This window comes from Pinus tabuliformis, chromosome 1_1, assembly GCF_031772625.1.
Source record: "Pinus tabuliformis cultivar Carrire ecotype Pingquan chromosome 1_1, CPIR1, whole genome shotgun sequence".
NCBI lineage: Eukaryota > Viridiplantae > Streptophyta > Pinopsida > Pinales > Pinaceae > Pinus > Pinus tabuliformis.
In genome coordinates this window covers 448,330,431-448,358,393 of record NC_142297.1, presented here as the reverse complement: position 1 = coordinate 448,358,393, position 27,963 = coordinate 448,330,431, and the positions used below count along the sequence as shown (strand labels likewise).

The following is a 27,963-nucleotide window of genomic DNA, read 5'->3' as shown; positions in this document are numbered from 1 at the left end:
GTGATAACTTCACATATTATATCGTAATTCATATTATGTGTTGTAATGTTCAAGGCACCCAAAAAAATTGAATTCAAGCTCTCAATAAACGTTGGGTCAAATATTCTTCTTTTGTAGGAAATCTAAGTGATGGGATTCTCAATGCAAAATAGCAAGGATAGGCAGCATGTGCAGTATCCCCTTTGTTGATGTCTTTCATTCTAGATAGTGGGTAAGGACCGCTTACAGATGTTCTTAAATGGCAGCTTTAATTGCTAGAACAGTATGTGGTTTTTGTTATGTACACTTCAAACGCCTTGTTGGCATAACACATTTGTGGGATTGGATGTACCAGTCCTTACCAATAGCTCATTGAATCGTTGGTGATGGTTTAAATATTTTTTCACTAGATCACTAAACTGGGGATAGAGACAGAACTCTGAAGGCCATGAAAAGGAAAAATAGGAAACATTTGAATTCTATGTTGGAGATTTCAGACATCAGACATTTTAGAAATCAATCTCAAGAAAAAACTATTGGAAACAGTGGGTTGCCATGGATGGTGCAGTCAACAAAGAGCAACAACTAGACTGTAAGCGTAGATGAATAAGCGAAATGTCATCTTCACCAGTAGATCTAGACAATCTATTTTAGTGCAGGATTTTGTTAGTGTCCAGCTAGTTATCTTTACTACAATGGTTATTTGAAATCCCAAGTGTATTGACAACTCAAGTTTCACTTTCAGTTTTAAGAGTTATAATGTCAAAGGGACTAAAATTAGCAAAGTTGCTACCAAGGACAATGACCATAAAAAAAAATGTTTTCAACGCGTAAGATAAAAACAAGTTTTTGAGAGAACCATGTATAATGACCCTTGAAGCCTATTCATAGCTAGTTACCTATTTCTTCACTAATTCAAGGCCGCTAGATCCCACCCTTAACTAGAGCAGTTAATTTAGCTATTATTTTAATATATTTAAATTGACCAATGAAAACCCAACTGAAACCAATATGGAAATTAGTGTTGTTTTTGATATTATATTAGCGCTCTGTGAGAGTCCAAAATAATAAATAGAGTGCTTTCTTTCCATTCTGTGTCTCTATCTTTCGTGGTGTGTGTTCTTATCACTAGTAATCATGAGTAAGGAGATCTTGGATCATCATCATCACAACTAAAAATATTAGGAGGATAGTAGGGTGATAACAAAATATAGGAATAGAATAAAGGACATTTTTAAGCGCTAATACAGAGAATCTTTACTTAGGTGTGATGCTAATAGAAATGAAGCCAAGGAGTACGAACTGTTGGAAGCTCTAAGAAGAATGGCTAACTATTGGAAGCTCTAAGAAGAATGTCTAAAAGACGATTAGTCACGTTTGGATGCATTACATTGTGAATTCTACTTGATCCCTTGCTTTGTGCTTGACGAAGAACTCTTAAGCATGTGCCATGGGGCCTTCGAAACAGAGTACAATAGGTGACCAATTACTTTGCTTTATATCTCTTATAAGAAATTTGCTTAATGTCTCCTATATGGCTTAGCTGTAACCATGTATATTGTCACTAAACTAAAGGACCCCTCCACCCAAGTGGCCTTCGAATATTTTGAGTCATTTCGTTATGGGAAAAGAATTGACATAATGCCTTTTAGTCCTAGTGCAACTCAAAGTTGCTTATTCATGTACCTGCTTACTAGGCTGCAGAGAGGACTTCCCTGTCAAGAGGTCTCTTTAGCAGCAGGTCGTCGGTATTATCAAACCACCAAGAGCGGCTACTCAGACCAGCTCTTTCATAAACTGTTAAACAAATCTAAACATAGACATCACTTCCTATGTCTGAAATAGCATAATATGTACTATAAAATGTTCTTGAAATACTATGTTTAAAATCAGACTCATGTCAATTTACAGAAGGAATAAATGCAACAAACAAATCTTAAACCCGCCTTTTCTTTATCCAGCATGTGCTCCCCACCTCCATTGCCCAAACCAGATCAAAGTGCCCATATGGAAAAGGCTGGTCTAATGCATCCGCTACTTGAAAATCAACCTGTGCAAACATGGGCAAAATAAACTCTAGTTTCAGTGCAAGAAACTGAAAAAATATTGAAATCATGATAGACTAATTCCAATCTAAATTGAAAATTCCACACCCCACGTCCACCACACGCCTCGGCCACTGATCATAGAGTTCTTGTAACTGAAATCCAACCACTGATAATAGAGTTCTTGTAACTGAAATCCTCATCATCTTCATAATCCATATCAAATTGAAATTGTTCAGGCAAATGTTCCTCTTCTAAAAAAGGTTCTGAACGATTATCCTCTCCATGAGATTTAAGGACAGACATTCCTTGATAAATTTCCAACCTACACATCACTTGACTAACAGCAATCAAATAAATCGCTTCCTCGACTCCATGAAACTCACGATTCATCATTGCACTGATTTCTGCAAGACGAAGACCAGTTTCAGCAGTTCTTTTTAGGAATATAGTGCACAGAATCAAAACCCTTAAACAAGCCTCTCCTATCATGGGTAACTCCCGTCTCAGTATTTATGCATCCTTGATAGCATCAAACTTATAAATATATTCAATTTCATCCTCTGAGAAAAAGAAGCCTAAGGCCAATGGAGCCGCTCAAAGTAAGGATCCTCTAGATTTTCCGAGAAGAAAAGACCATGATCTATAGGTATAATATCAACGGATCCTTCTCCAACTTGGGGATATCCTTCACCAGATCACCATAACAATTGGGGGGCAATTGGCAACATTTGCCCAAATTATAATAACATACCAAATATTACCAAGATTTTACAACCATAACAGAGCTAATATTGTAGTTACGATATGAAATGAAGCCTGACAATATAGAAAATTTACAACCATAACAGAGCTAATATTGTAGTTACGATATGAAATCAAACCTGACAATATAGAAAACTAACTACATGCAAACAACAAAACCATAAACTAACAATGATGGGCCTTCAGTTTTTAATGCCGTCTCGTCAGAGGCCTCTGTTAAGCATGCTTTCCACCCTCTTCATGGACTTCTCCCGCTCCATCTCCATTTTCTTCCGCTGTCTTTCAATGAAATCCTTCGCCTCTTTGTCCTCGGCCGCTGATTTAACATCGTGAGTAGCTTTCCCTGAATGTGCTTCATAGCGTTCTTCAACGTTAGCAGAAGCCGGCACTAAGTTATGGACAGCCGAAGAATTGTGATTTTCCTCATGACTATCCTTGGATTTCCGCCCACCAAACAGCCATGAACAACAACCAGACCTCTGCTGCTCTGAATTGTCGTGTTGAACAGGAGCCGTAGAGAATCGAGCCTTGGATTTGGCTGCCATAACTGCCACAGAAATCTAAAAACAAATCTTGCTGCAAACAATGCTCGGCCTGTTGCCTATATATAATCATAAATAGCTTAGATAATAAGCACGCCAGATTAATTTGTCATGCTTTTTCTTATTCCCTTCGAATAAAGTCCAGTTATTCTATTCGGATTACGTAACTGTGGATTCCCTCTATGACGATCATCATATTACGGTATATTCCACGTTACGTTTGTTATGATTTGAAGTTTTTCGTATATAAATTTTACATAATTATAAAAAATGGAGAAATATAATTACACATAACATGATGTATAACCGTCTAGCCGTCACGGATGGTTGTCTATACTATTCGTTTCACAACCGAATTAGGGTAGGCTTCCCATTATTTAAAAGAAAACGATATGTATGGTATTAAATTATGTGCTTCAAGTATGCTTCATGTTCGTTTCACAACCGAATTAGGGTAGGCTTCCCATTATTTAAAAGAAAACGATATGTATGGTATTAAATTATGTGCTTCAAGTATGCTTCATGTAGGAAAAATGTGTTTATATGATTAAGAGTTCATCTTTTATGTAAGGAAAGAGGTTAATAGCTCAAGATTTATAGGTATTCGTAGGAGTGAAATTCTATTCATTTACGGATTACATAGTTTTTTTTTTAAATAATATTGATGAGTTAATCTACATAGAGATATTCGCAAGAGTGAAATCGTGCCCCCTTACGGACTATACATAGTTTTCCTTAAAAAACAATGATGAATTAACCTTTCGTTTTCCTTAAAAAACAATGATGAATTAACCTTTAGCAAATAGCAACCAGTGATGGTTTTCCAACTACTCAGTTACGATAGGTTTTCTCACTATTTTTAAAAATGTATGGTATTAAATTTTGTTGATTTGGAATGTGTAAATGACATAAATATGGGTAATATTAGCCATGATTTATTGTAAAAGGAATGGAAGGTTCCAAGTAGGATGAAAATGGTTTTATTGTTGTTTCCTTCAAAGAATAATACAATTAGCCTTGGACTTTGGTATGTCTGTAAACTCGAATAGGGGATCTACTTCTCATTGTCATGTATGGCAACAAGTAATTAAAACCTAAGTATCCTCAAAAATGACTCATTTAGTGGGGGAATGAGGGCTCCAAGAAACAAACTTAGATGAAAACTCCCTTCGACCTTAAGCCTAGAGATTGTTTTTGCATGGTTAACCATAGTTGGACTTGCTAGGGTCTTGAAAAGCTCACAAGGCATTATTCATATCGGAGTGGTAGCCTATCATGGGGTGCTACCTTAGAATAAACATTTCCTATGTTTCAAAGGGACTACAATTACCTCTCAAGCCATAGCCTTAAATGTGATAGTGACAACATGAGGTCTGATCTAAATGGTTTTTCCTTGCTTTGGAAAACAAAATCGTGAGTGGTATCTAACATTTTCTTGTAATAAAGATGATGTATTATTTTAAATGCATATATATTATTTTTTACTTCATTATTTTTTGAAGGTAGTAATTTGTATGATGTATTATTGTGTGCAATGGATTTTTTTGAGCATTATTAAACATGTAAATCGGATATATTATTTTGAGGGATTATAAATGTAAGAAGACTAAACATTCTATATTTTAGATTGTTTTCAATTAGTCATTATTGTAATTCAGTTAGGTGGTTTTTTCTATTTAGATTAATGAAAATATTTTTTAATACGAAAATGGATTTGACATCGTGAAATACCCTTATTGCAATCAAATTGTGATATTTACAATTCCATAAAGCCAAAATTATTGTTGTTAGATTTCAAACAAAAATATCAATTTCATTTCCCATTATATTGGGTCGCTTGAAAATAGTCAATTCATAGTACATTTAAACTACAACATTACGAATGTACTTGGAATTATTTATTTTTATTAGATTATTTTGAATATTATTATAAATTTGTTCACATTTTGGATTTAAGGGTTAATTAAATTCGTTGAATCGTCCATCTAATGCATGTTGCTAGCATGAGCTTATAGATTATGGGTTAAAATGTAGTTTAGTCTAAGAGGCTTACAAGTAAGTATCGTAATTAGGGGTTGAATTACCATTTAATTAGATATTCCAAGAAGAGAGATTCCCCAAAAAGAAATTATAAAGAAAAGATATGTGTACTTAATATTTTGAACAAACATAATTACACTATATAATTATGTTGAAGGCATTTTTTAAGGGACTAGTAGTGCTCCAAATCTTTGTAGTTGAAACTTGTAGCCCCGTAAAGTTAGTTTTCACATATAGTCCTTTTTGTGCATATAGTTGTTCTTATTTGTATGACATACTGACTTCATCTAATAATTACGATAAATATATATGTGTTTAGATCCTTATGTAACAATAATTGGAGGATATTAGTCTTTCAACATTCTTCTTTATGTGGGGCATGCATGTGTAACCACCCTGCTCCCACATCCACCCATGTAACCATGTCGACGTGGGTAAACATGATACAAGAGGCTACTATGATCATATTCAACCTCCTATGTGACCTTAAGGAAGTGGAATCGACAGAACATCACACATAGTCATCCAACATCATCAACAAAACCCTCAGGGAACAAGTCAACCACTCAGACAGCTTGTCCCTGGGTCCCACTATTGTTCTGTATCTCTTAGGCCATAATCACTCTCATGATATGGGAAAGGGAGTAACCATAAACCCAAAGTCGCTCTCACAGGCTTTCCTACTAGTGACTAGAGACCAAAATGACTAGTTTTGTGCCAGCAACCCCATGATTTAAGCCACTCTTATAGGCCCAGAGTCCAAGTCACTCCCTAGAATGGGGTGATAGCTTGAAATTAGTAAAATTACTGGGAAACAATGATGCAAAAGAAATAAGTTGGACATCACCATGACCAGACCCCTACTAGTCATGACAAGAATTTTTTCAAACACATCATCAACATGTAAACTATAGGTGTAAACTAAAGAAATAAGTGTGAAGATCTCATACTTATCTGAGAATTACTATGAACCATTGTCCCCTTCTGTCATTTGTTGCATTATCATCTATTAGGTCATAGATACATTATCCATTCAAGTACAAGTAAAAACATGTTGAGAGCCATACATAGTTGCTCTCATATATATATATATATATATATATATATATATAATGGGAATAGAAATACCATAAACATATAAGGCATCAAAATCCATGTATACATCACTACATTACACATGAAAATCAAGGGAATGAATTTCTCATTAATGACACCAACCAGATATGGGACTACCACATTCCACCCGAGCATAGATTGGTTGAGCCAAGCCTCTCTTCAGCTAATTACCCCCATTCCATATTCCAAGAATGAATATGGGACACATAGAGCACATTAGAAAAACACTAATCAACATGGATGCCACCGAGGTTCTCCAGCTACACCGTGAGGAATTTGAGTGCCTCATATTCTCTCAGGCTTTACCATGCATCCACAATCTAATCCAAGGATCACTAGGCCCTACACTAAGACATACTCTCCAGGATTTACCATGCATCCCATCCCATGAACACTAGTCCCAACGGAGAAAAAACCCACCTCTTGGATTTACGATATATCTCGTCATTGACTGATAAGGATTGCTAAGCCCACCGAGGCACACAATCTGGGTTTACGTAACCCAAAGTTTGGTTCAAGGGTTACTAGGTTAGTGACTTCATGATCCATAGTCTGGTTCAACGACCACTCATACCATGTGTTTGTCAATTCGAAGATCCATCCCACTCAGCTCCGAATCTAATCCAGCCATCCAACATAAACTGAATGAGAGAACCCATCTCATCAATGTTATTAGGAAATAGCAAAGACTAGGCTGAAAATATTATCACACCTTGCAAAACCCATGCCATGGTAGAAAAGAAACACATGCAATCCCATTCATGCTAAATATCGCAAGGAAAATACACATGAAATTTGATACCTGTAGTGAAGCCTCTTGTAGTTGCTTGGGCTTGCCTTTCCCTGCTAGATCTTTGCTTACTCTTTCCTTATTTACATTTCTTGATCCAATGCAAAATGCTCCAAGAAAACTCTAAGTGTCCGATAGTATGAGAGAGAGAATAATGGGAGAGTTCTAGAGCTAATTTGACAAAAGGTTACCAATTGATCCTCAAAAGCCTTTTTATGGATGAGGCCTCTATTTTATTCATTTTCCATCATTTTCCTTCATTTTCCTCCTCACATGTAACCTATGACCTTTCACCTCATTTTTCTCCTAATTTCCATTATTTTCATAAATAATTGTTCCAAAAATGCCATTTTTCCTTTCCAAAGCCTTAGCCATTGCCTTTTCTAATTTCCTTATCCATAAAAAACCAAATGAACATCCACTAGGATACCTTACCCAATATTCATCTTGGAATAAGTGTCCCATCAACCGTGGTTATTGTTTTTACCTTTCATTACATGGAACTTTTTACCAGGGTTGTTACACAACCCTCTCCCTTGGGGAACACCACCTACGGTGTTCAATCACACATATAGCTCAGCAACCCACTGAATGAAGACATACTTCTCATGGACCTTCATAACATAGCTCGATGTAATATTTAGAATGAAGGACCTACTCAAAACAAAACATCATGACAACATACCCCATACTAGAGCTTTATAACACAGCTCATTATGGCATTTACAATGATCATTCCGTTGAGTGCCAATCCACGTAACATCATAACATCATAATGACATGACACTCATACCGCATAATGGAGCTTTATAACATAGCTCATGGTGGTATTTACATCCATATACATATGTACACGTAGAATCATCATCAAAATATATATACCAAAACATATATAAGAACATATACCAAAGCATATATCAAAACATATACTAAACACCATATCTAGTCATATATCAAAAAATCATATCAAAGCATATACTAAAACATCATTTCAATGCATATATAAAAGCATATACCAAACCACCATGAAGCATATACCAAACCACCATGAAAAATATACCAAATCACCATAAAGAAGATACAAAACCACCATAAAGAATATACCAAACCACCATATCAAAGCTGCTTTTCCTCAACTGACGAACAAGGAAGGATACATAGCCTGCATTTGATCTTCCTTCTCCCAAAGTGCTTCATCAGACCCAAAGTGATTCCATTGCACTTTAACTTGTTTGATTACTCGGTTTTGGAGCACAAGCACCTTTTTATGAAATATACATTGAAGCTCCATTGGAATTATCCATATGGTTCCACTTGCAATACAGACAATTCAATCACATGATCAACATCCTTAACATACTTATTAAGCAAAGATACGTGGAAAACATCATGAACTTTCACTGTCACAGTGAATGCAAGTTGATAGGCTACTTTACCAATCCTCTCAACGACACTCAAGGGTCCACAAAACCGCGGTGCCAACATGGCACATGATCCAATCCGTAAGGAGCTCTTCTTCGGTTTCATGCACAAGTACACCTGCTCCCCAACCTCGAACTCCTTGAACAACATGTTCTTATCTGCATAAATCTTCTGCCTATCATGTGTTTCCTTTAGATTGTTCTTGATCACCTACATTTCTTGTTCCATGTTTGCCAAAATATCTAGTCCAATCAATACCCTCTTAACCAGATCACTCCAACTAATGGGAGTGTTACAACTCCACCCATACAGTGCCTCAGAAGGACTCATCCTCAACGAATCCTGATAAATCTTGTTATATGAAAAATCTACCAAAGGGAGATACTCTTCCCATGTCCATTGTTGATGCGTCACATACATTCTCAAAATGTCCTCCAATATCATGTTGACCCTCTTTGTCTTTCCATCTGTCTGTGGATGGTAAGCTATGTCGAAGGCAAACTCTATGCCCAAACCTGCAAATAACTCCTTCCAAAACTTGGAAGTGAATTTCGCATCACTTTCTAATACAATTTTATTTGGAACACCATCTAGTCTAACCACATCTCTGATGAATACCTATGCCACATCACTAGCTGAGAACATAGACTTCACCAGAATGAAATGTACAACCATGGTTAACCTGTCCACATTGACCATGATGGAATCATGTTGTCTCACTGTCTTTGGGAACCCTGTGATGAAGTCCATGGAAATGACCTCCCATTTCCATTTTGAAATCACAATCGGTTGTGTCCACCTGGATGCTTACATTATGCTTTCACTCGTTGACATTGGAAACACCTCGCCACAAAATCTGCTACATCCCTCTTTCGATTCAACCAATAATAGAATTTCTTCACTGTTGTCATTGCTTTTGATAACTTGGGTGACCTATATAATATTTCGCAAGAAACTCCCTCAAGATCACCTTCTTGAGCTCACTACTATTTGGTACATATATCCTGTCTCAGAACCTGGCCAATCCATCTTCTGTAAGATAATAGTCCATGCCCTATGCACCTGCACCTGTACCTATACCTGTACATGTATTACCACCTATACATGTACCTATGCCTACACCTGTACTTTCACCTGTACCTGTACCAGCATCCTACTGAAACTTGTGGACAATCTCCATATATATGACATCCTCCTGACTTGCCTGCAAGGTCATATCTTGTAATATTATTCCATAGGAGCTCATAGTTGCCAAGTAATGTAATTGTACCCATCTAGTGAGAGCATATGCCACCATTTTCTGTACCTAATCTCGAAATCGAACTCGTCGATTGTGGCCAACCATCTAGCATGCCTGTCGTTCAGATTCAACTAGTCAAAAAAATACATCAACCCAATGTGATCACTCACAAGTACAAACCTCCTACTATGAAGATAGTGTCTCCACATATTCAATTCATGTATAATCCCTGCTAACTCAAGATCATGTGTCGGGTAGTTTCGAGGACTCATAGCATACCACCTGCAAATCCTGCATAAGGACTCCACCAAGCACTCATTTGAAAGCACCTGTACATAACAAAAACTCTTTGTATGAATATGCAATCTATAACACTAGTGAATGTTTCAACAACTTCTTAATTTGATCAAAGCTAGGCTCACACTCCTATGTCCATTCGAACTTCTTACCTTTCCTTTGTAATGATGTAATAGGACAAGCAATCTGCGAGAAGTTCCTGATGAACCTCTGATGATAGTCTGCTAAAACCATGAAAGATCTCACCTCATCCACACTCTTACGAGCTACCCACTCCATGATGACTGTTACACAGTAATTTGTCACTGTCTCCCTGTCAGTCACCCTACTATGTCAGGAGTTCACAATAATCAAGTTCATGCCTTCTGAACTGGCCAAAAACCCACCTTTTCCAAAGTTTTCCTCATCAGTGTGTCTGTTTTTAAAATAACCGTGCTGAATGGCGCTTCATAACAGACTGCATGCGCTGCCAGCGCGAAAGCACACGACTTTTCCGCGCTGGTCGAATTTCATGACCAGCGCAGCCTCTGTTTGTACTAAGTCGCGCTGACATGGCCCTGTCCATTATTGCTTTGCGATGTCAGCGCGCCAGAACAGTTTTGCACCCGCGCTAATCCAGTTTAGGCGAATTTGTTCCAACAGCCAACCTTCCAGATAACTATAGGCTTGGTTATTGGCCTTGTGAGTATCGCCTCCCTTCTATGGCATGTCTATTTGACCCTTTTGAACTACTTCCCTTGAAGATAAGCTCATCCTTCCACCATTCAAGGAAACTCCTTCTCCTATTTAAACCTCCACCATTACCGTGAGCAGCTAGTTGGAATAGTTTGGATTGTGTGGAGCTTATAGTGCTCAGATTGCTGCTACTATAGGTAGTTGGTGTGATAAGAGTGGAAGTGCTTGATAGCTTAGGGAAGGTTGTGTTGTGTTGCTTGTGTGAGAGAGAGAGTTTCTTGTCTTGGGAGATTCATTTCCAAAGGTGAACGCTTAAGAGACTTGCTGACTGGACCCTCTTGAGAAGGATATCGACGTCAGAACATTTGGTTGTACTCTTCTCTGTTATTGATTAATAATAGATGACTACTATTATTGTTCCATTCTCATTTGTCTCTGCAATGGTTAATGTGAATTACGTCCTTTCTGACTGATGTATAGTTCTTTTATTAGATTTCACGCTTTTGTTTGTCTTCTCTTCGTGTGTGCAGGTATCTATTCGCGGAGATCGCGGAGGATTGTGACTGGCCAGAATGAAGGAGCGAAGGTGGCATCTCTTCATCAAACAATAGCGTTGGAATCCAAGTAGGTGTTCTTTGCCTACCTTTTAATTGCAATTAGGAACTTGCATAGTAGCATTGAATGATTGTTGCTAGACCCTCTCTGGGCTAGTAGGGATCGCCTCTATCCGTAGAGGGGATTTACCTCTCCAACAATTTGACGACTCCACTGGGGATTCAGCCTTTTGTCTCTTGTGTCCATTTTTGTGTTTGAGTTTGATTGTTCTCTCTTTTCAAAATTGGAAATTAGTTCTCTGTTTTTAGACTTCCTGGTTCAGTCTGGGAGGTGTATAAATTGTTTAAAGAGTTCTGGCCCTGGTTTGGAAGTTTTTGGCTTGATTTTGCCTCTTTTTTAGCCTCACCGCGGTTTATATCAAAACAGTTGCGCTGATAGCGCATAGCTGTTTCTTTAAACCTGTTGTCATCGCGCTTGCACGTAAAACAGTCGTGACGGTTATGAAATCGAACCAGCGCGCTTAAGCCGTGTCCTTCCGCGCTGACAGTGCCAAGTTGCTACGTGTGACCTCTTCTCAGTGCGCAGTTGCTGAACGCTACCCGCGCTGATCCTGTAAAATTGAATTTGTCTCAGTTTTACCTCCTGAGCCTGTTGGTTTGACCATCTCCAGCTCTTTCTACTTGGTTTGTGACTTGATATTTATTGTTTGAACTGTTACACACTTGCTTGCAAAATCTCATTGAACGATTTTCGTTTTTGTGTCCCGTGACCTAGTTCCATCGTCCAGTTTCCACTGGACTGACCTTGTTTTGTTCACTTGTTCGCAAAAGTTCGTTGCTGCTTGCCTTTGCTACTACGGAAACCTTCCTTTTTTGCTTTCTTTGCTTGGTTGTTTAGGTGGTTGTCCTCGAACCAGTCCTTCAGTTGTTACGGTCACTCCTCGCCACCCAGACATAGATTACAATTGCTTGGGTTCAACCAGCTCTTTTCACGCTTGTTGTGTGTTCCATTGAGTGATTTTTTTTTCCTTTTACTCGGTGTTGTTGTCTCTCAAAATTCAGTGCAAGTGCATCGTGCCATTGGAAAAGAAATCGAACTAATATCTTTCGCATTCAATAGTTAATGAAAGGAAGAGCATTTTATTGATTTGTGTTCTCAAAAGAAAAAGTTTCATTTCTTTGCCATTAGCTGCATTAGATTGTTTGATTGATTGAGTTCATTTTGTTTGGTCGAAAACTCTTAACCCTCTCATAGTTAGAATTCATCGAACGAAATGATATTCTTTGGCATGTAGTTTGCATCTAGGTAATTGTGAGAGATCACACGGTAAGGCCTGAAACTGAAACTTAATTCAAGATCAACCATAAAATAAACTAAATAAACCTAAAAAGCGCATTGGAACTTAACGCAAACATCTAGAGGTCTAGGCTAGAGACATGTTCCGGCGTCTTTAAACATAGTCGCTATTGTTTCACATTACGGTTGGGTGATTCCTCCTTCTGTGACTCGATAGTGGTCTAACACGGACTGTGCTCCCACGTATCGTCGCGTATATAGGGAGACCCCACTAGGCTTTTATCCTTGATCCATAGGAAGCCGAGTCTGCCGCCTTGTGAGCCGTAACGCACCGAACACAGCATGTGGGAAGATTGACTGCAATACGGAAAGTCCTTGGTTCTCATGCGATTGCTAAGGTGTATAAGCAGTTTTACGGATTGCTTGGTAAACCCTTTGCCTAGAGTCTCTAGGGTAGTCACTTTTTATCCTTTTCGGACTCCTTAAAAGAAAAGGTGCCAGTGAGCATCTTGTCACTTCGTGCTCATTAAACATTCGAATGGGACTAGAGTCATCTTTTCATCCTTTTCTCGACTCTTGAAACATGAAAAGGTCAAGTTTAGTTCCTGCGTCTTAAAATTTATTTGGCCACGATTAACGTTACCTGGTTAGATCTTGTGTGTGTTAGCTTGAGTAGGCTTCTTTTTGTTTGCCATGGCAACTTTTCCGGGGTTCACGAACCCCAGTTCCCCTCCTGACGGGAATCCTAGTCATTTCCATCCTCTCGGGAATGTTGGTGCTCCTTATATGGCAACGTTATCCCTTCCAGGGTTAACTGTCGGGTTGCCTGTTTGGTTGTTTTCAACCTCTTTGGTCCCCGCCATGTCGGCTGTTAGTCCATCAGTCCCTCCACCTGAACAACATCATGTTGATCCTAAGGTGGACCTCTCCCCTTCGACGCCTACTTCTACGTCCTCATCTTCTACTTCGCCTGGTGAAGGCCTTGTTTTGAGTAACCAGGTCGCTAAGAAGAAGAAGAAGAAGACCAAGAAGAAGAAGTCTCCTAAGGGGGAGGCTACAAGTATAATTGTTACTCCCTCGAGTACACCTGAAGTCGGGCCCCCTTTTGCTCCTTCGCGGAAGGTTAAGTTTCCTTGTCGATTATGCAAGGAGGACCATCTTCTTCGCGATTGTCCTGGCATTCCCAGGGAATTAGAAATATGGTCTTGCGATCTGACCCACCCCTCATCGTCCTCTGGAGCTCACGGCGATGCTACCTTATTAGTTGGGAATGGTAAGGGAAAAGGGAAGATTCGAATCCCTTGTAGACTTTGTGAGGGCAATCATCCCCTTCACCTTTGTCCACTCATGGATAAAGCCTCCAGTGTCTTGGAAAGTCTCCCAGCTCCCTCACCCCAACTTCCCATTGGATATTAACGTCTTTCTGCAGTTGCAGATCATCTGCCTCCCGACAATGAGATTGGTTCACATTCTTCTCTTGTCTGGGCCCCTCTTCCTGAACCCGACTTTACCCAGCCTGTTCCAGACCAACCATTGGTCGGAAAGAGTGTCGACTCGAGTCCGTCGCTCGCTCACTCTGTTTCGGAAGAGAATCATGCTCACGTTCTTCTCGTCTCTTCAGATTCTCCTGAGTCCCGCAATGACTCTCCTAACCCAGCTGCTCCCGAAGGTTCTCCTTCGGTTCCTTTAGCACATGGGGGCAATCATACGATTCGCCCACCAAGTAGTCTGGTCGCTTCCTTTGATTGGAATCGCCTGATCGCCGGTTGCCTTCCATTCCATATGCCTTTTAAGGTCATAGTACATGCCTGTGCTACGGCTGTACCTGGCACTGTTTTGGATGAAGGTGCGTCGGTCAGTCTTATGTCGTACACTACTTGGCAAGCTTTAGGTTCCCCGCAGCTCGGGCCGGTCATGCAGAATCTATTGGCCTTCGACGAAGGAGCCTGTCCATCTCTAGGAGTTCTCCCGAAGTTCCCTATTACTTTGGGAGGAAAAACCGTCTATATATACGTTTTGGTTACCCAAGGTGTTTTAGACTTTAGTCTTGTCCTTGGTTGCGACTATGTTTACACCATGGCGGCACTTGTTTCTTCGCTTTTTCGTGTGGTCTGCTTTCCACACGATGGAAGAATTGTGACTGTCGATCAATTGTCGTTCATTAGTCCCCCAATGCCTCCTGCACAGTTGTCGCCCCCTCCTGGTTTTTATCCACCAGTTGTATCTGCCCCACCGCAGATCAACTACGTGGCCACCTACCCTGTGCCTGTATCCAGTGATGACACCGTCGTGCATAGTGTCCTGGGGGCATTGGGCTCGGACTTCCAAGATGTTTCCCTTCCATCGGGAGTGGTAATCTTGGAAGCCCCGACTTCGTATTCATTATGATGAAGTTCGGGCGGAGCATAGTTCATTTTCCTATGTCAATCTCCTTAAAAAATGAAATTGGGTCTGGTTGGAGCATAGTTCCTTTCCGGTGTCAAGCTCCTTAAAAAACTGAAATTGGGTCTAGCCAAGCATAGTTCCTGATCTCGTGTCAAGCTCATCAAAAAATGAAACAAGGGTTATGAGGATAGTTCTTTTACTGTGTCAACCTCATTAAAAAATGAAACACCTCCCTTTCCAAATGGAGTCTTTTGATTAAGATCTCGTAAAATCCAAGTCGAGTATTTCATCAATCTCGAGAGCGAACCTTCATTCCATCCACTTTGTTGAATGCAATGAAGCTTGGGGGGCATGTACCTCGATTTGCGTCATTATGCTGGGGGCATGCGAACTTATAACAAGCATAGCTTTTCGTTTCAAGCTTGTGTAAACATGAAACCGAATCCAAGCAAAGTTCTCCATGGTTCAAGCTTGTGTAAAAATGAACCCATACCCGATTTACATCTCGTGATTGCCATTTTTATCCACTGAATTCTGCTAGATGAGCCTTGGTTGTTTCATTCCATTGCTACCATCTCTTTGGCCGATCATATGCTCTCACTTGGTTGTTTATCCTTTCCTGAGGAACTGCGGCGATGAGTGGTTTTATTAGCTAGCCTCTTGACCATTACATGTTTTTAGTAGTTCCACCATTGCCGGAACCAGTTGCTACCCTTTATACCACTCGTTCCTCTAGGACGAGTCGCCTTTAAGCTCTTTTCTGACTCGTAAAATATGAAAATATTGCCGAGTATTTTTCCCTTTTTGACTCGTTAAAGAGAATAAAAATGGAGGTCTACTTTCAGCCCTTTTCTGACCGTTTAAAGACGAAAAGATAGCCGAGTCTCCCTCTCAGCTCGTTAAAAAAAAGCGAGAGGCGGCCGCCTTTAAAGCTCTTTTTTCGACCGTTTAAACTAAAAATATCGCCGGGTGTTTGTCGTTTCGCACTCGTTATCGGCCCCAAAACGACGTACTTTTGACCGCTTTTTTACTTTTTCGGGTCGAAGTCATTATTCGCGAAAAGTACTCCTCGATCATACTGGTCGGGCGGTTCTTTCGAGCATTGTTTTATACTTTTTCGGGCTCGAGAGACACAACTTTACGAAAAATGACCCCCCTAGAGTTTTCTTTTCCGCTGTCTTTTCAGACTCTCTAAACAAGAAAAGACGCCGAGTTTTTCCTTTGTCAGACTCGTTAAAACTTGATGACATCGGGCGTTGTCAAAATGACACTTTCCAAGCATATGTTATCCCCGTCAAGCTTGTCATCCAAAAATAACCGGGGCACCTGCCAAGAATGGTGGGGAAAATGGAACTGTAATAATTGTCGTTTCGGCAGTATGTCGCTCTTCAACATGGCACTGGTCTGCATTCGTGTCGGGTGGGGATTTCTCAGCTTGTTTCACACTGGCCTCGATGGGTGCGGGTAATCCTATTTGACCTCTCATTTGCTCATTGCCTCATCATCATACCCTCTGCTCATTTGATGTCAAATAATGCCAAATCCACTGTCGTGTCGCCGATATGTTGAAGAGAAGTCGACCTCTGCAATAGTGCAACCTCATCTGCTATCTCACACAAATCATTTTACCTCTGTCTCGTGTCGATGATGTGGGAAACACCATGGCCCACCTTCGATCAAGGTCACTTCCTGTCGACTTCAACTCATTATCCAGGAAGGCGACTTAGAGACTCCCTTCAGGTTCCTTAGAGCCTGCATGCCTCAATGGCAGGTTCTTCGTGTTCGACGCGAGGTTTTCATCATTGGCCTCCGATCGAATGATTCTGCGGGTGTTCCACTTATTCCACTTAAAAACAATAACCATGGTATATGGGACACTTATTCCAAGCTTAATGTTGTGCAAGACATCATAGTGTGTGTTCATTTGGTTATTTATGGCTAAGGAAATTGGCAAAGAAAATGGCTAAGGATTTGGAAAGGAAAAATGATATTTTTCGCACATTTATTTATGACAATAATGGAAATTAGGATAAAATATAGGTGAAAGGTCATATGTTGCATGTGAGGATGAAAATGAAGGAAAATAATGGAAAATGAAAATAGAGGTCTCATTCATAAAAGGGATTATGAGGATTAGTTGGTAACCTTTTATCAGTTTAACTTTGTAGCTCTTTCATTATTATCTCTCTCTCATACTCTTCGATACTTAGATTTTCCTTGGATCACATTGGAATTGGATCAAGAAAGGAAAAGAAGGAAAGAGAAATAAAAGATAAAGAAGGAAATGGCAGGATCAAGAAGCTACAACAGGCTTCATTGTAGGTATCGACCTGCATGTGTATTTTCCTTGCTATATTTGACACGCATGGGATTTCATGTGTTTATTTTCTACCATGGCATGGGGTTTTCAAGGTGTGACCGTATTTTTAGCGTAGCCTTGCTATTTCATAATAGCTTTGATGAGACTGGTTCTCTCATTCGGTTTATGTGGGATGGATGGATTGGATTTGAAGATGAGTGGGGTGGATCTTTGAATTGACAAACACATGGTGTAATTGTCCTTGAAACAGACTGAGGATGCACAAACCCATAGGCCTAGTAACCCTTGAACCATACCGTGGGTTGTGGTAAAGCCATTTTGTGTGCCTCGGTGGGCCTAGGAATTCTTGCCGGTGAATAACGGGTGTAGAGCCTCTACTCTACACCTACTTGTCTACCATTTCCCTCAGTTTTTCCTCATCTTTTCTTCACTTTTGCCTCATTTTCACTGTAAAACCACCCAGATCATTACATTAGGTGTCATTAAGCATGATCAAGTAAGTTTTGCTAATGGATGACTGTTTGGTTTAGATTTTGACTTACTTGCAGGAATTCCGCACCTGTCTGGCAATCCCGCAGCCATTCAGCGATCCCGCAGCCATCTGATGATCCTGCAGCCTTTTTGTTAAACTCAAGATTCGACGTGTCAGTTTGCTAAATGAGCCACATGGGCACTTAGGTATCAACGTGCTCGAGGTTCCTGTGCCATTTGTTCAACCATCCATGTCATCCATACCGCTGGTCAAAACTGGTCAAGTTATGGTCAAATAAAGGCAGCTCAACGGTGATTGTAAGTTGTTATGTCACGTCAGCCCAAACGGTGACTTGTCCGCATTTTGCAGGTGGTAGGGGACATGATCCAACATGGGATTCATTGCCCATGAAGACAGAGCCTCCAGCTCATCCACGCAGCCTTATGATGTGTCAATGAACCTTAAATACGCATTACAGTTAGTTGTTTTTCAGTTATTAGCTGTACGTGTAGACCATCCTTCAGATGCTTATATATACCTGCGTCTGCGTACGCTTATTTTACTTTTTGGTAGCTGTACTTTCTGAACTTGTGATAATTTTAAGAGCTTTTGCAAACTCTGTTTTTATAGTGCTATTCTAGCACTCTGTTTTGTATATTTCTGCAAATGGAGCAATAGTAATAGTGTTGTTTTGAAGCTTTCAGTTCCTTAAGTCTTCTTGTGGCTGAATGAGTAGAGGGCCCCTATTCATGTTAGCCTCTGTAAAGTATTTTATGTTCAACATTTCTTTATTTTCTCATTCAGCATTTCTTTAAACATGTATAGTTTGATTTATTTAATTTCTTTTCTCTCAAGCTGATCAGTATTGTTTCCTTGCAGATTTTTAGCCCGGGACTTGTTTTTATGTTTGTGTATTTGCTTTACAAACTAATGGTATTTGAAGTTGACAGGTTCAAGTTGCTGCCTTTGTTCTTATAGCTGATTTTTAGTCTTATTTCTCAAAGTTCTGCTAATACATGAATGATCTTTTATCATAAATTGCTATCTTTTAAGGATCAGAATACCACTAACTTGCAGTTGGCTTTGAGTGCTTTCTAGACTAATTTTTCACTACTTTCTAATCATAATTTGCATAGTACATATGGCAGAAGTAGAGAGTTAGAAAGAGCAAAACGTTATCACTAGTCTTTAAAGTATATCTTTCTTATTTTTAATCACTTTTCTAATTCAACTTGAGCTACTTCCTAATCGTACTTTACACAGCACAATGTGTTTGAAGTAGGGAGTTAGGGAGAGATAATCATTATCTTTGGTTTTAAAAGTGACTTTCTTTTCTTTTACTTGCAGCAGCATGAATGGTGTCTAGTGCCATTGGAAGTGGTTATTTGATTTTAAGTTATTTTCAAGTTATTTATTTCTTTCAAGCATTTCCTTTCAAGCAAGTAGTTAGCAATCACTAATCACACACTATCACTCATCTGTTTATAAATCACCACTTCATTTTAGGAAGATATATTAACCACAACAACACCCCCAACGATAAAAAAAACTCTAAGAGGTTGCTTAAGTACATATAGTACACCTTCACTTCATCAGCTTACGAGCCCCGGGTTGACAATTAATACTAGCAAGTTAGATAACACTAAATTGACTAAACATTTTGGCGCCGTTGTCGGGGCAGCAAAATCAAGGGTTTAACAACTCTATGAATTTCCAACCCCCACCAAATTGGAATCCTTGGCAACAACCTTGGTCACAACCACAAAATCCTTTCCAAGCATGGTTACAAAGCATGGAAATGAAAAATCCTTATGGGAGATTTGCCCAATTCTATCAATATCCTCAATCCTTTCAGAATCAGCAAGCTCCCCAACTTCCAAATCAAGGTCAACAACTGTCATTGCCATTCCCTCAACAACAACAACAACCTCCTCCACAAAATCAAAATTCTCAACTCTTGCTACAATCTCAACAGAGGCCAAATCAACTTCCTTCTCAGCCTCAACCAAACCCCAATAATAGGAATCCTCAAAATGCTTATGTGATGGAAGGTCAACCACTCATGGAAGGACAACCATTCCCTACCTATATGGTTGTTCCTCTCAATGAGGTACAACTCAGATCAGGTAGAATCCTAGACCAACCTTCTACAAGTGCTCAACAACCAAGCATTTCCGAGGAAGAATCTCTCAAAGTCAATAAGGGTTCTGAAGCATCCCTTCAAAACCCAAGCATTCAAGAAAAAGAAAAAGAATCAACTCCCATAGTTGAGCAACCTACATCTTCAACTACACCTCCTTTCCCTGAAAGGTTACAAATTGACAAGGGGGTGGAAAAACAAATTTGGTTGCCTGACTATGACTTTCTAGATGAATTGAAAAATGTCTGTATCAAGATTCCCTTGTTAACAGCCATTAAGGAAATTCCCATCCTAGCAAAGACAATAAAGGAGTTGAGTTTGAAAAAAACAGGAAAGAAAACCAGAGATACCAAAAGGATACATCTAGTTGGAAAAATTGCAGACATTATGATGGGTAAGATTACCATGCAAAAGTATGTGGATCCCGGTAGCCCTATTGTTAAAACTCATATTAATGGGGTTGAAATCCCAAATACTTTGATTGACTTAGGAGCCGCTATCAACATCATGAGTAGACAGACCATGGATCAGTTAAAGCTTCCTAACCTTCTCTTTACACCTACTTTGCTGCAACTTGCAGATAGATCAATCATCAAACCTGATGGTGTATTGGAAGATATTCCAGTCTCACTAGACTCTTGGGAGTATCCAGTTGATTTTATGATTTTAACTCCCAAGAACAATCTAGGAGGACATCCTCTTATTTTAGGAAGACCTTGGCTGGCCACAGCTGATGCTTTCATAAGTTGTAGGTCTGGAGACATGTATATATCAGATGGTAATTCTACCAAGAAATTCAACTTGTATCCTCCCGCAAAGGCAATAACAGAAATAGGAGAAGATGAGTGGATCAATGATGAGGATACTCTTCAACCTGTTCTAACCGTCTCTGAGATTAGTGAGGATAGTCAAATTCTAAATACATTAGAAAATTTTGAAACATCTTTAGAATATGACTCTACACAGTTTCAGTTAGATGCAGACATTGAATATCTCTCCTCTAGACAAATGTCTCTCTTCTCAATGGAAGAGTTTGGTAGTTCTACAGTTGAAATCTTTCCAGGAAAAACATTGAACATTAACAAGAACTTGGAAAGACCACAACAAGAAGAATTAACTAAACTGTTGCAAAAACATTCCACTGCCTTTGCATGGGAATACACTGACATGAAAGGAATCGACCCTAAGACTTGTATTCATCACATTTATATTGAAGAAAACAGCAGACCTATTAGGCAGCCACAGAGACGGATGAATCCAAATCTTAGGGAAATTGTGAAAGAAGAACTTCAGAAATTGCTCAAGGTAAACTTCATTTACCCCATTTCAGATAGCCAATGGGTTTCTCCCTTGGTTATAGTGCCCAAAAATAATGGTAAATGGAGAGTTTACATTGACTATCGAGAATTGAACAAGGCAACCTTAAAGGATCATTTCCCTCTACCTTTTATTGATCAGGTACTAGACACTTTAGTAGGTAAAAAGTATTTCTCATTTTTGGATGGTTTTAGTGGTTACAATCAGATTCAGGTAGCACCTGAAGATCAAGACAAAACCACCTTTACTTGTCCTTGGGGAACTTTTGCCTACCGAGTACTCCCTTTTGGATTATGCAATGCACCCGCTACATTTCAAAGGGCTGTACTAGGAATCTTCTCAGATCTGATTCATGATTGTGTAGAGGTATACATGGACGATTTCACAGTTTATGGTAATACATTTTAAGAAGCTTTGGCAAATTTGGAAAAAGTACTGGTAAGATGTAAGGAAACAAATCTTTCTTTAAGTCATGAAAAGTGTTTTATGATGTTTACTGAAGGGATTGTTTTAGGACATCATATTTCAGGAGATGGAATCAAAGTTGATAGATCTAAAGTCGAAGTCATCTCTAAGTTACCTGTTCCAAATTTCCAAAGAGATGTTAGAAGTTTTCTTGGGTTTACTGGTTATTACAGAAGATTTATTGAAAACTTCACTAAGATAGCATCCCCTCTTTTCAAACTACTTACTAAAGACTGTGAATTTAAGTGGGATCCTGAATATCAATCTGCCTTTGAAACTTTAAAGACTAGAATATCTGAAGCACCCATACTAAGGGGTCCAAATTGGAAACTCCCTTTCCACATTTCTACTGATGCTTCAGATACAGCTTTAGGAGCTGTTTTGGGACAAAAGGATTTGATCCCTTATGCCATTTATTACAAAAGTAAGAATTTGACTCCTACTGAGTTAAATTACACTGTTACTGAAAAGGAATTTCTAGCCGTTGTTCATGCTATAAACAAGTTTAGACATTATATAACCGGCTATGAAACCTTTGTCCATACTGATCACCCTGCCATTAGATATCTCATGAACAAACCAGTCACTAATGGTAGAGTTACAAGATGGCTTTTGCTTTTACAAGAATTCAACATAACTGTGTTAGATCGACCAGGTAAACAGAACACAGTAGCTGATTTCTTGTCTAGAATTCAAAACACTAATGAGGATTCTCCTGTAGAGGATAAATTTCCAGATGAGTATTTGTTTGCAGTAACTACCAAAACTCCTTGGTATGCTGATATTGCTAATTATTTAGTTACTGGAAAGTTACCTTTACATTTATTTCCTAATGAGAAAAGGAAAATCATTCAGGAGAGTTCACATTATTCTTGGATTTCTAATGAATTGTTCAAGACAGGGCCAGATTTTATGATCAGAAGATGTGTACGGGAGGATGAAATGCCTGACATCCTTAAGGCATGTCATGACGAACCTTGTGGCGGACACTTTGCTGATAAGAGGACAGCCTATAAAATCCTTTCTTTAGGATATTATTGGCCTTCTCTCTTTAAGGATGCAAAGCAATATGTTAGAAGGTGTGATAGTTGTCAGAGAGTTGGAAGACCAACTCTTTCAAATGAAATGCCACTACAGCCATAGGTATGCATCGAACCCTTCGAGAAATGGGCTCTAGATTTTGTTGGACCAATTAATCCGCCATCCAAGCAAAAGAGATATATATTGGTTTGTACTGATTATGTTACTAAGTGGGTAGAAGCTAAAGCATTGACTTCTGCTACTGAAAATTCAATTGTTCAATTTCTTTTTGAGGATATTTTCACTCGTTTTGGTGTCCCAAGAGAAATTGTAACAGATAAGGGGAGCCAATTTACATCAAGGATGATGGAGAAGCTGATGGAGGAGTATAAGATCAAGCATAGAACATCTACTCCATACCATCCGCAAGCGAATGGTCAAGTAGAATCTACAAATAAAGTTCTTGAAAGCATCATCACAAAGACTGTTCATCTTCATAGAAGAGATTGGGCAGAAAGGCTTCCTGAAGCCTTATGGGCCTATAGAACTACATGGAGGAACACCACAGGAAATTCTCCCTATGAACTTGTTTATGGGAAGGAAGTCCTGTTCCCCATTGAGTTCCAAATCAAGACCTTCAAGACAGCAGTTCAATTGGGGATGAGCTTATCAGAAGCCTAGAAGCACAGAATGGACCAGTTAAATGAACTAGATGAAATGAGACAAGATGCAATTCTAAGGACCGATCTAGTTCAGCACCAAAGAATCAAATGGCATGATCGACATATCAAAGAAAAGAAGTTTCAAAAGGGTGATTGGGCACTCTTGTTTGATTCCAAATTTAAGGACTTCAAGGGAAAATTTCAAACTCATTGGCTTGGGCCATATGAGATTGATGAAGTCTTTAATAATGGAGCAGTTAGAGTGAAGACTATTGATGAACTTCAAACTCCCTTTATTGTGAATGGCCACCGGTTGAAAGTTTACCACAAGCCACTCTCAAAAGAGGAGTTTGTTAAGTTGTTCCAAGGCGATTCTGAAATAAGGCTGGTGGAGAAGAATTCTTCTCCTCCATTAGCCTAATCTCTGTTTCTTTCAATTTCAGTTCAATAAAATTAAAAAAAAAAAAAAAAAAAAAAAAAAGAGGAAAAAAAGAAAAGGAAAAAATAATAAATGTATGAGCCTGAAAACCAATCTCTGATTGGCAGTCTCATGCAGAAAACCTGAGGTGAAAATCAGGGTCACCTGACACCTCATGTTTTCCAAAAAAAAAAAATCTCTCTCTCTCTTTCATCTCAATTCGCAATTTCATCAATTCCATTTCACCATCTCATTCCATCTAACCATTCTCACTTCACCTCACTGCTTTCCACCCATTCATCCATTCATTCCATCTTATTTCATTAATAAAAGTTTTTTTTCAGACAACTAAGGTTATTTTGTGCAGCTGGAGGACACTATTGCAGTTCCCGCAGCTATTTGGCAATTCTGCAGCCGTTTAGCCTTTCCGCAGCCCCTCTGCACCTGCACAAAGAAACACAGTCTGTTTGAGAAATTTTTACAGTTCAAAAATCACCAATAACAAGGAGGAAAGAGTCATGTAATAGCAATGAGTTAACAAAGGGTTAATCGCAAATCATTGAAAGGAAAACCAAACGCGGATCTGAGGTATGTTTTAATCTTAAACTTGCAGTTATTTTCGTTACGCAAAGTTTGCTGGGTTATGTCTTTTTGCCACTAATTGTAATGATTACCCATTTTCCCTACCATGCGACCATATACCATGCATATCTCCCAAGTCCATCAGTCTTTGATTATCACGATTTTTGAAAATCACTTACGGCTGCTTCTGTCATTAAGGCTTTCGTACCCTAATGACGTAGCCTAATGTACTACGACTCTCTAAGTCCTCATTCCGCAGCCATGTGTAAATCTACCACCGAAATCTAAGGATCTAGCCGTTCCTATTCATTATTTCGAAACCCTCCTACGCTCATAACACTTCATTTCACGCTGTTCCATTCTCTCATTTCCTTCATTTCGTTCCACTCACTACGCTGTCTCCATAAACCATACTCTGTTTTTCCTCTCTGCTAATTCTGAGAAACAATGAATACATATAACCAGTGAACGTATGTTACGGTTGTATTACGACTGTCAAGCCACCGTTCCACTGTGTTAAAGCTGTAATCCACCATTTCACTGTGTTCAAGCCGTGAATTCACCGTGTCTAAGGTTATTGTTGAAGCCATACAACCTCCTCTCCACAAAATTCTGGAACAGAGCCGAGAAATTACTGTGTAAAGCCACCATTGAAGTCGTGTTTTAGAACAAAGGCCGTGGAGTCAATGGGGAAACTTTTAAGGGCTGAACCAGAAGGTTCAAAATTCCTGGAAGCATACCCTCAAGTTAAGGAGGCATTGCAGAGAGCCAACTGGCTACAGTGCATCAAGAAATTTAAAGGCTACCACAAGGAGGTTACTAAAGCCTTTGCAAGGTCATTCAGAGATAAAGACAGTCAAGTGGAGGTGGGTGATTTAACGTTTACAGTCTCAGAGGGCAGCATAGCACAAGCTACATCTCTCCCACAAACCGGTGAAAGGTGGTTTAAGAACCGGTCAGTTCAAGGTCAACAATGGAAGCAGATTTTTAAAAACCCAGGTATGGATACCAGTGTCTTCACAAAAGGAATTCGTGTCTCTCATGTTAAGGAAGAATGGAAAATTTTACTGTTGTTAGTGCAAAAATTTTTCACGTGTGAAGGGAGATTTGGGGTATTATACGTTTATCATGGTAAAATTATGTTGCAATTTCAAGGAGAACATGATATAAATCTTCCCTACTTTCTATTCCAAAGCCTTAGAAAAATGTGTTCCATGGCCCAAAGGAATCCACGAAACATTGAAGCATATCTCTGTCATCATAGTCTTGTTAAGATGTTAGTGGAGGAACAATTAAAAGCAAAACGAGACACATGGGAGAAATTTCTTGTAAGAAATCATTTTGAAGAACCTGGAGAAACCTCTGTACCTAGGAAAAGTAGAAGAAAAAGAAAAGAGGATACCCCTGGAACTGATATCTTAGAGGGAACTTTCCAAGGACAAACTGAAGAGGAAACTGAAATACATCAGTCTGAACATGAGATGGAACCTGAACCTACTGTGGACAGTGATCCAATAGCTCAAGGGATTATCACACAAACCCTCTCAGAACTTGCCCAAGAAGCTGCCCAGAAGATAAAAGAAAATAAGAAGAAACAAAAGCAAGACAAGGGAAAATCCATAGTTCAAGAAATTTATCAAACTCCAGAGACTTCTAGTGAGGAAGATAGTCAACCCTTAGCACAAAGGTTGGCCAAACTCCATGCAAAAACTGCCCTTTCTAAGAAAGTAAAAGTGCAAAAACCAAGGAAAAAGGCACAAAAAGAAACACAGAGTGTTACCAATGTAAGAAGGAGCATCAGATTGCAGAATAAAGGGAGAGCCACAAGGACACTTTTCATTGATCTAAGCACACCTGAGAAGGGTGCTATAAAATCAGACCTTGAGGATAGTCCACAACGTGATGCAGCTACTCCTCCAAGGGAGGATAGTCCATTTCAGCCGGAGTTTGAAACTGAAATTGAGCATGAACACAGTTCAAGGAAGTCACCAATTGTTGACCCAGTTCAGCAAGAGGTGTACAACTATTTTGAAACATTGGAGCAGAACACTGCTGGCCCAAGTAATATCATACCTCATGAGCAGCAAATAGACATACTCAAACAAGAGATCTATGAACTTGAGGTGCTAAATCGCCACATTAAGCAGAAAAATGAAGAAATGAAGCAGCAAGCTGATATTGCCAAAGCAATCCAAGATAACGCCATGCTTCACATGGGCATGTGGCAGAAGAAAAACAGTAGACTCAAGAAGAAATGTAGAAGGCTAAACAGAGCCTTAATCAATTTGAAATTCAGATGCATGTTCAAGAGACCAAAAGTTAACATCTCCACACAGAGGAAGAAGAGGAGATTGGATGTCTTAGCAGAGGCATCCCAGCAGGTGGATTGAGCTGTGTTTTCATTGCATGAGGACATGTAATACCCTCGTAGTGGGGGTATGTAGAGCCTCTACTCTACACCTACTTGTCTACCATTTCCCTCAGTTTTTCCTCATCTTTTCTTCACTTTTGCCTCATTTTCACTGTAAAACCACCCAGATCATTACATTAGGTGTCATTAAGCATGATCAAGTAAGTTTTGCTAATGGATGACTGTTTGGTTTAGATTTTGACTTACTTGCAAGAATTCCGCAGCTGTTTGGCAATCCCGCAGCCATTCAGCGATCCCGCAGCCATCTGATGATCCTGCAGCCTTTTTGTTAAACTCAAGGTTCGACGTGTCAGTTTTCTAAATGAGCCACATGGGCACTTAGGTATCAACGTGCTCGAGGTTCCTGTGCCATTTTTTCAACCATCCATGTCATCCGTACCGCTGGTCAAAACTGGTCAAGTTATGGTCAAATAAAGGCAGCTCAACGGTGATTGTAAGTTGTTATGTCACGTCAGCTCAAACGGTGACTTGTCCGCGTTTTGCAGGTGGTAGGGGACATGATCCAACATGGGATTCATTGCCGATGACGACAGAGCCTCCAGCTCATCCACGCAGCCTTATGATGTGTCAATGAACCTTAAATACGCATTACAGTTAGTTGTTTTTCAGTTATTAGTTGTACGTGTAGACCATCCTTCAGATGCTTATATATACCTGCGTCTGCGTACGCTTATTTTACTTTTTGGTGGCTGTACTTTCTGAACTTGTGATAATTTTAAGAGCTTTTGCAAACTTTGTTTTTATAGTGCTATTCTAGCACTCTGTTTTGTATATTTCTGCAAATGGAGCAATAGTAATAGTGTTGTTTTGAAGCTTTCAGTTCCTTAAGTCTTCTTGTGGCTGAATGAGTAGAGGGCACCTATTCATGTTAGCCTCTGTAAAGTATTTTATGTTCAGCATTTCTTTATTTTCTCATTCAGCATTTCTTTAAACATGTATAGTTTGATTTATTTAATTTCTTTTCTCTCAAGCTGATCAGTATTGTTTCC

At 39.3% G+C, this 27,963-nt stretch overlaps 1 protein-coding gene across 1 annotated transcript; it reads right to left on the bottom strand.

Moving 5' to 3' along the window:
* Nucleotides 1-1,890: 1,890 nt before the first annotated feature.
* Nucleotides 1,891-3,358, bottom strand: LOC149213666 (uncharacterized). The gene is made up of 2 exons (XM_089390784.1): nt 2,960-3,358; nt 1,891-2,431 (listed from the first exon to the last, which is right to left on the bottom strand). The coding sequence occupies exon 1, from the start codon at nt 3,332-3,334 to the stop codon at nt 2,993-2,995; it is 342 nt and encodes a 113-aa protein (XP_089246910.1). The 5' UTR covers nt 3,335-3,358; the 3' UTR covers nt 1,891-2,431; nt 2,960-2,992.
* Between the last annotated feature and the right edge of the window lie 24,605 nt (nt 3,359-27,963).

What these genes read in the sequence shown, in the direction of transcription:
- LOC149213666 (XM_089390784.1), bottom strand. Translation starts at nt 3,334, where the DNA reads ATGGCAGCCAAATCCAAGGCTCGATTCTCTACGGCTCCTGTTCAACAC.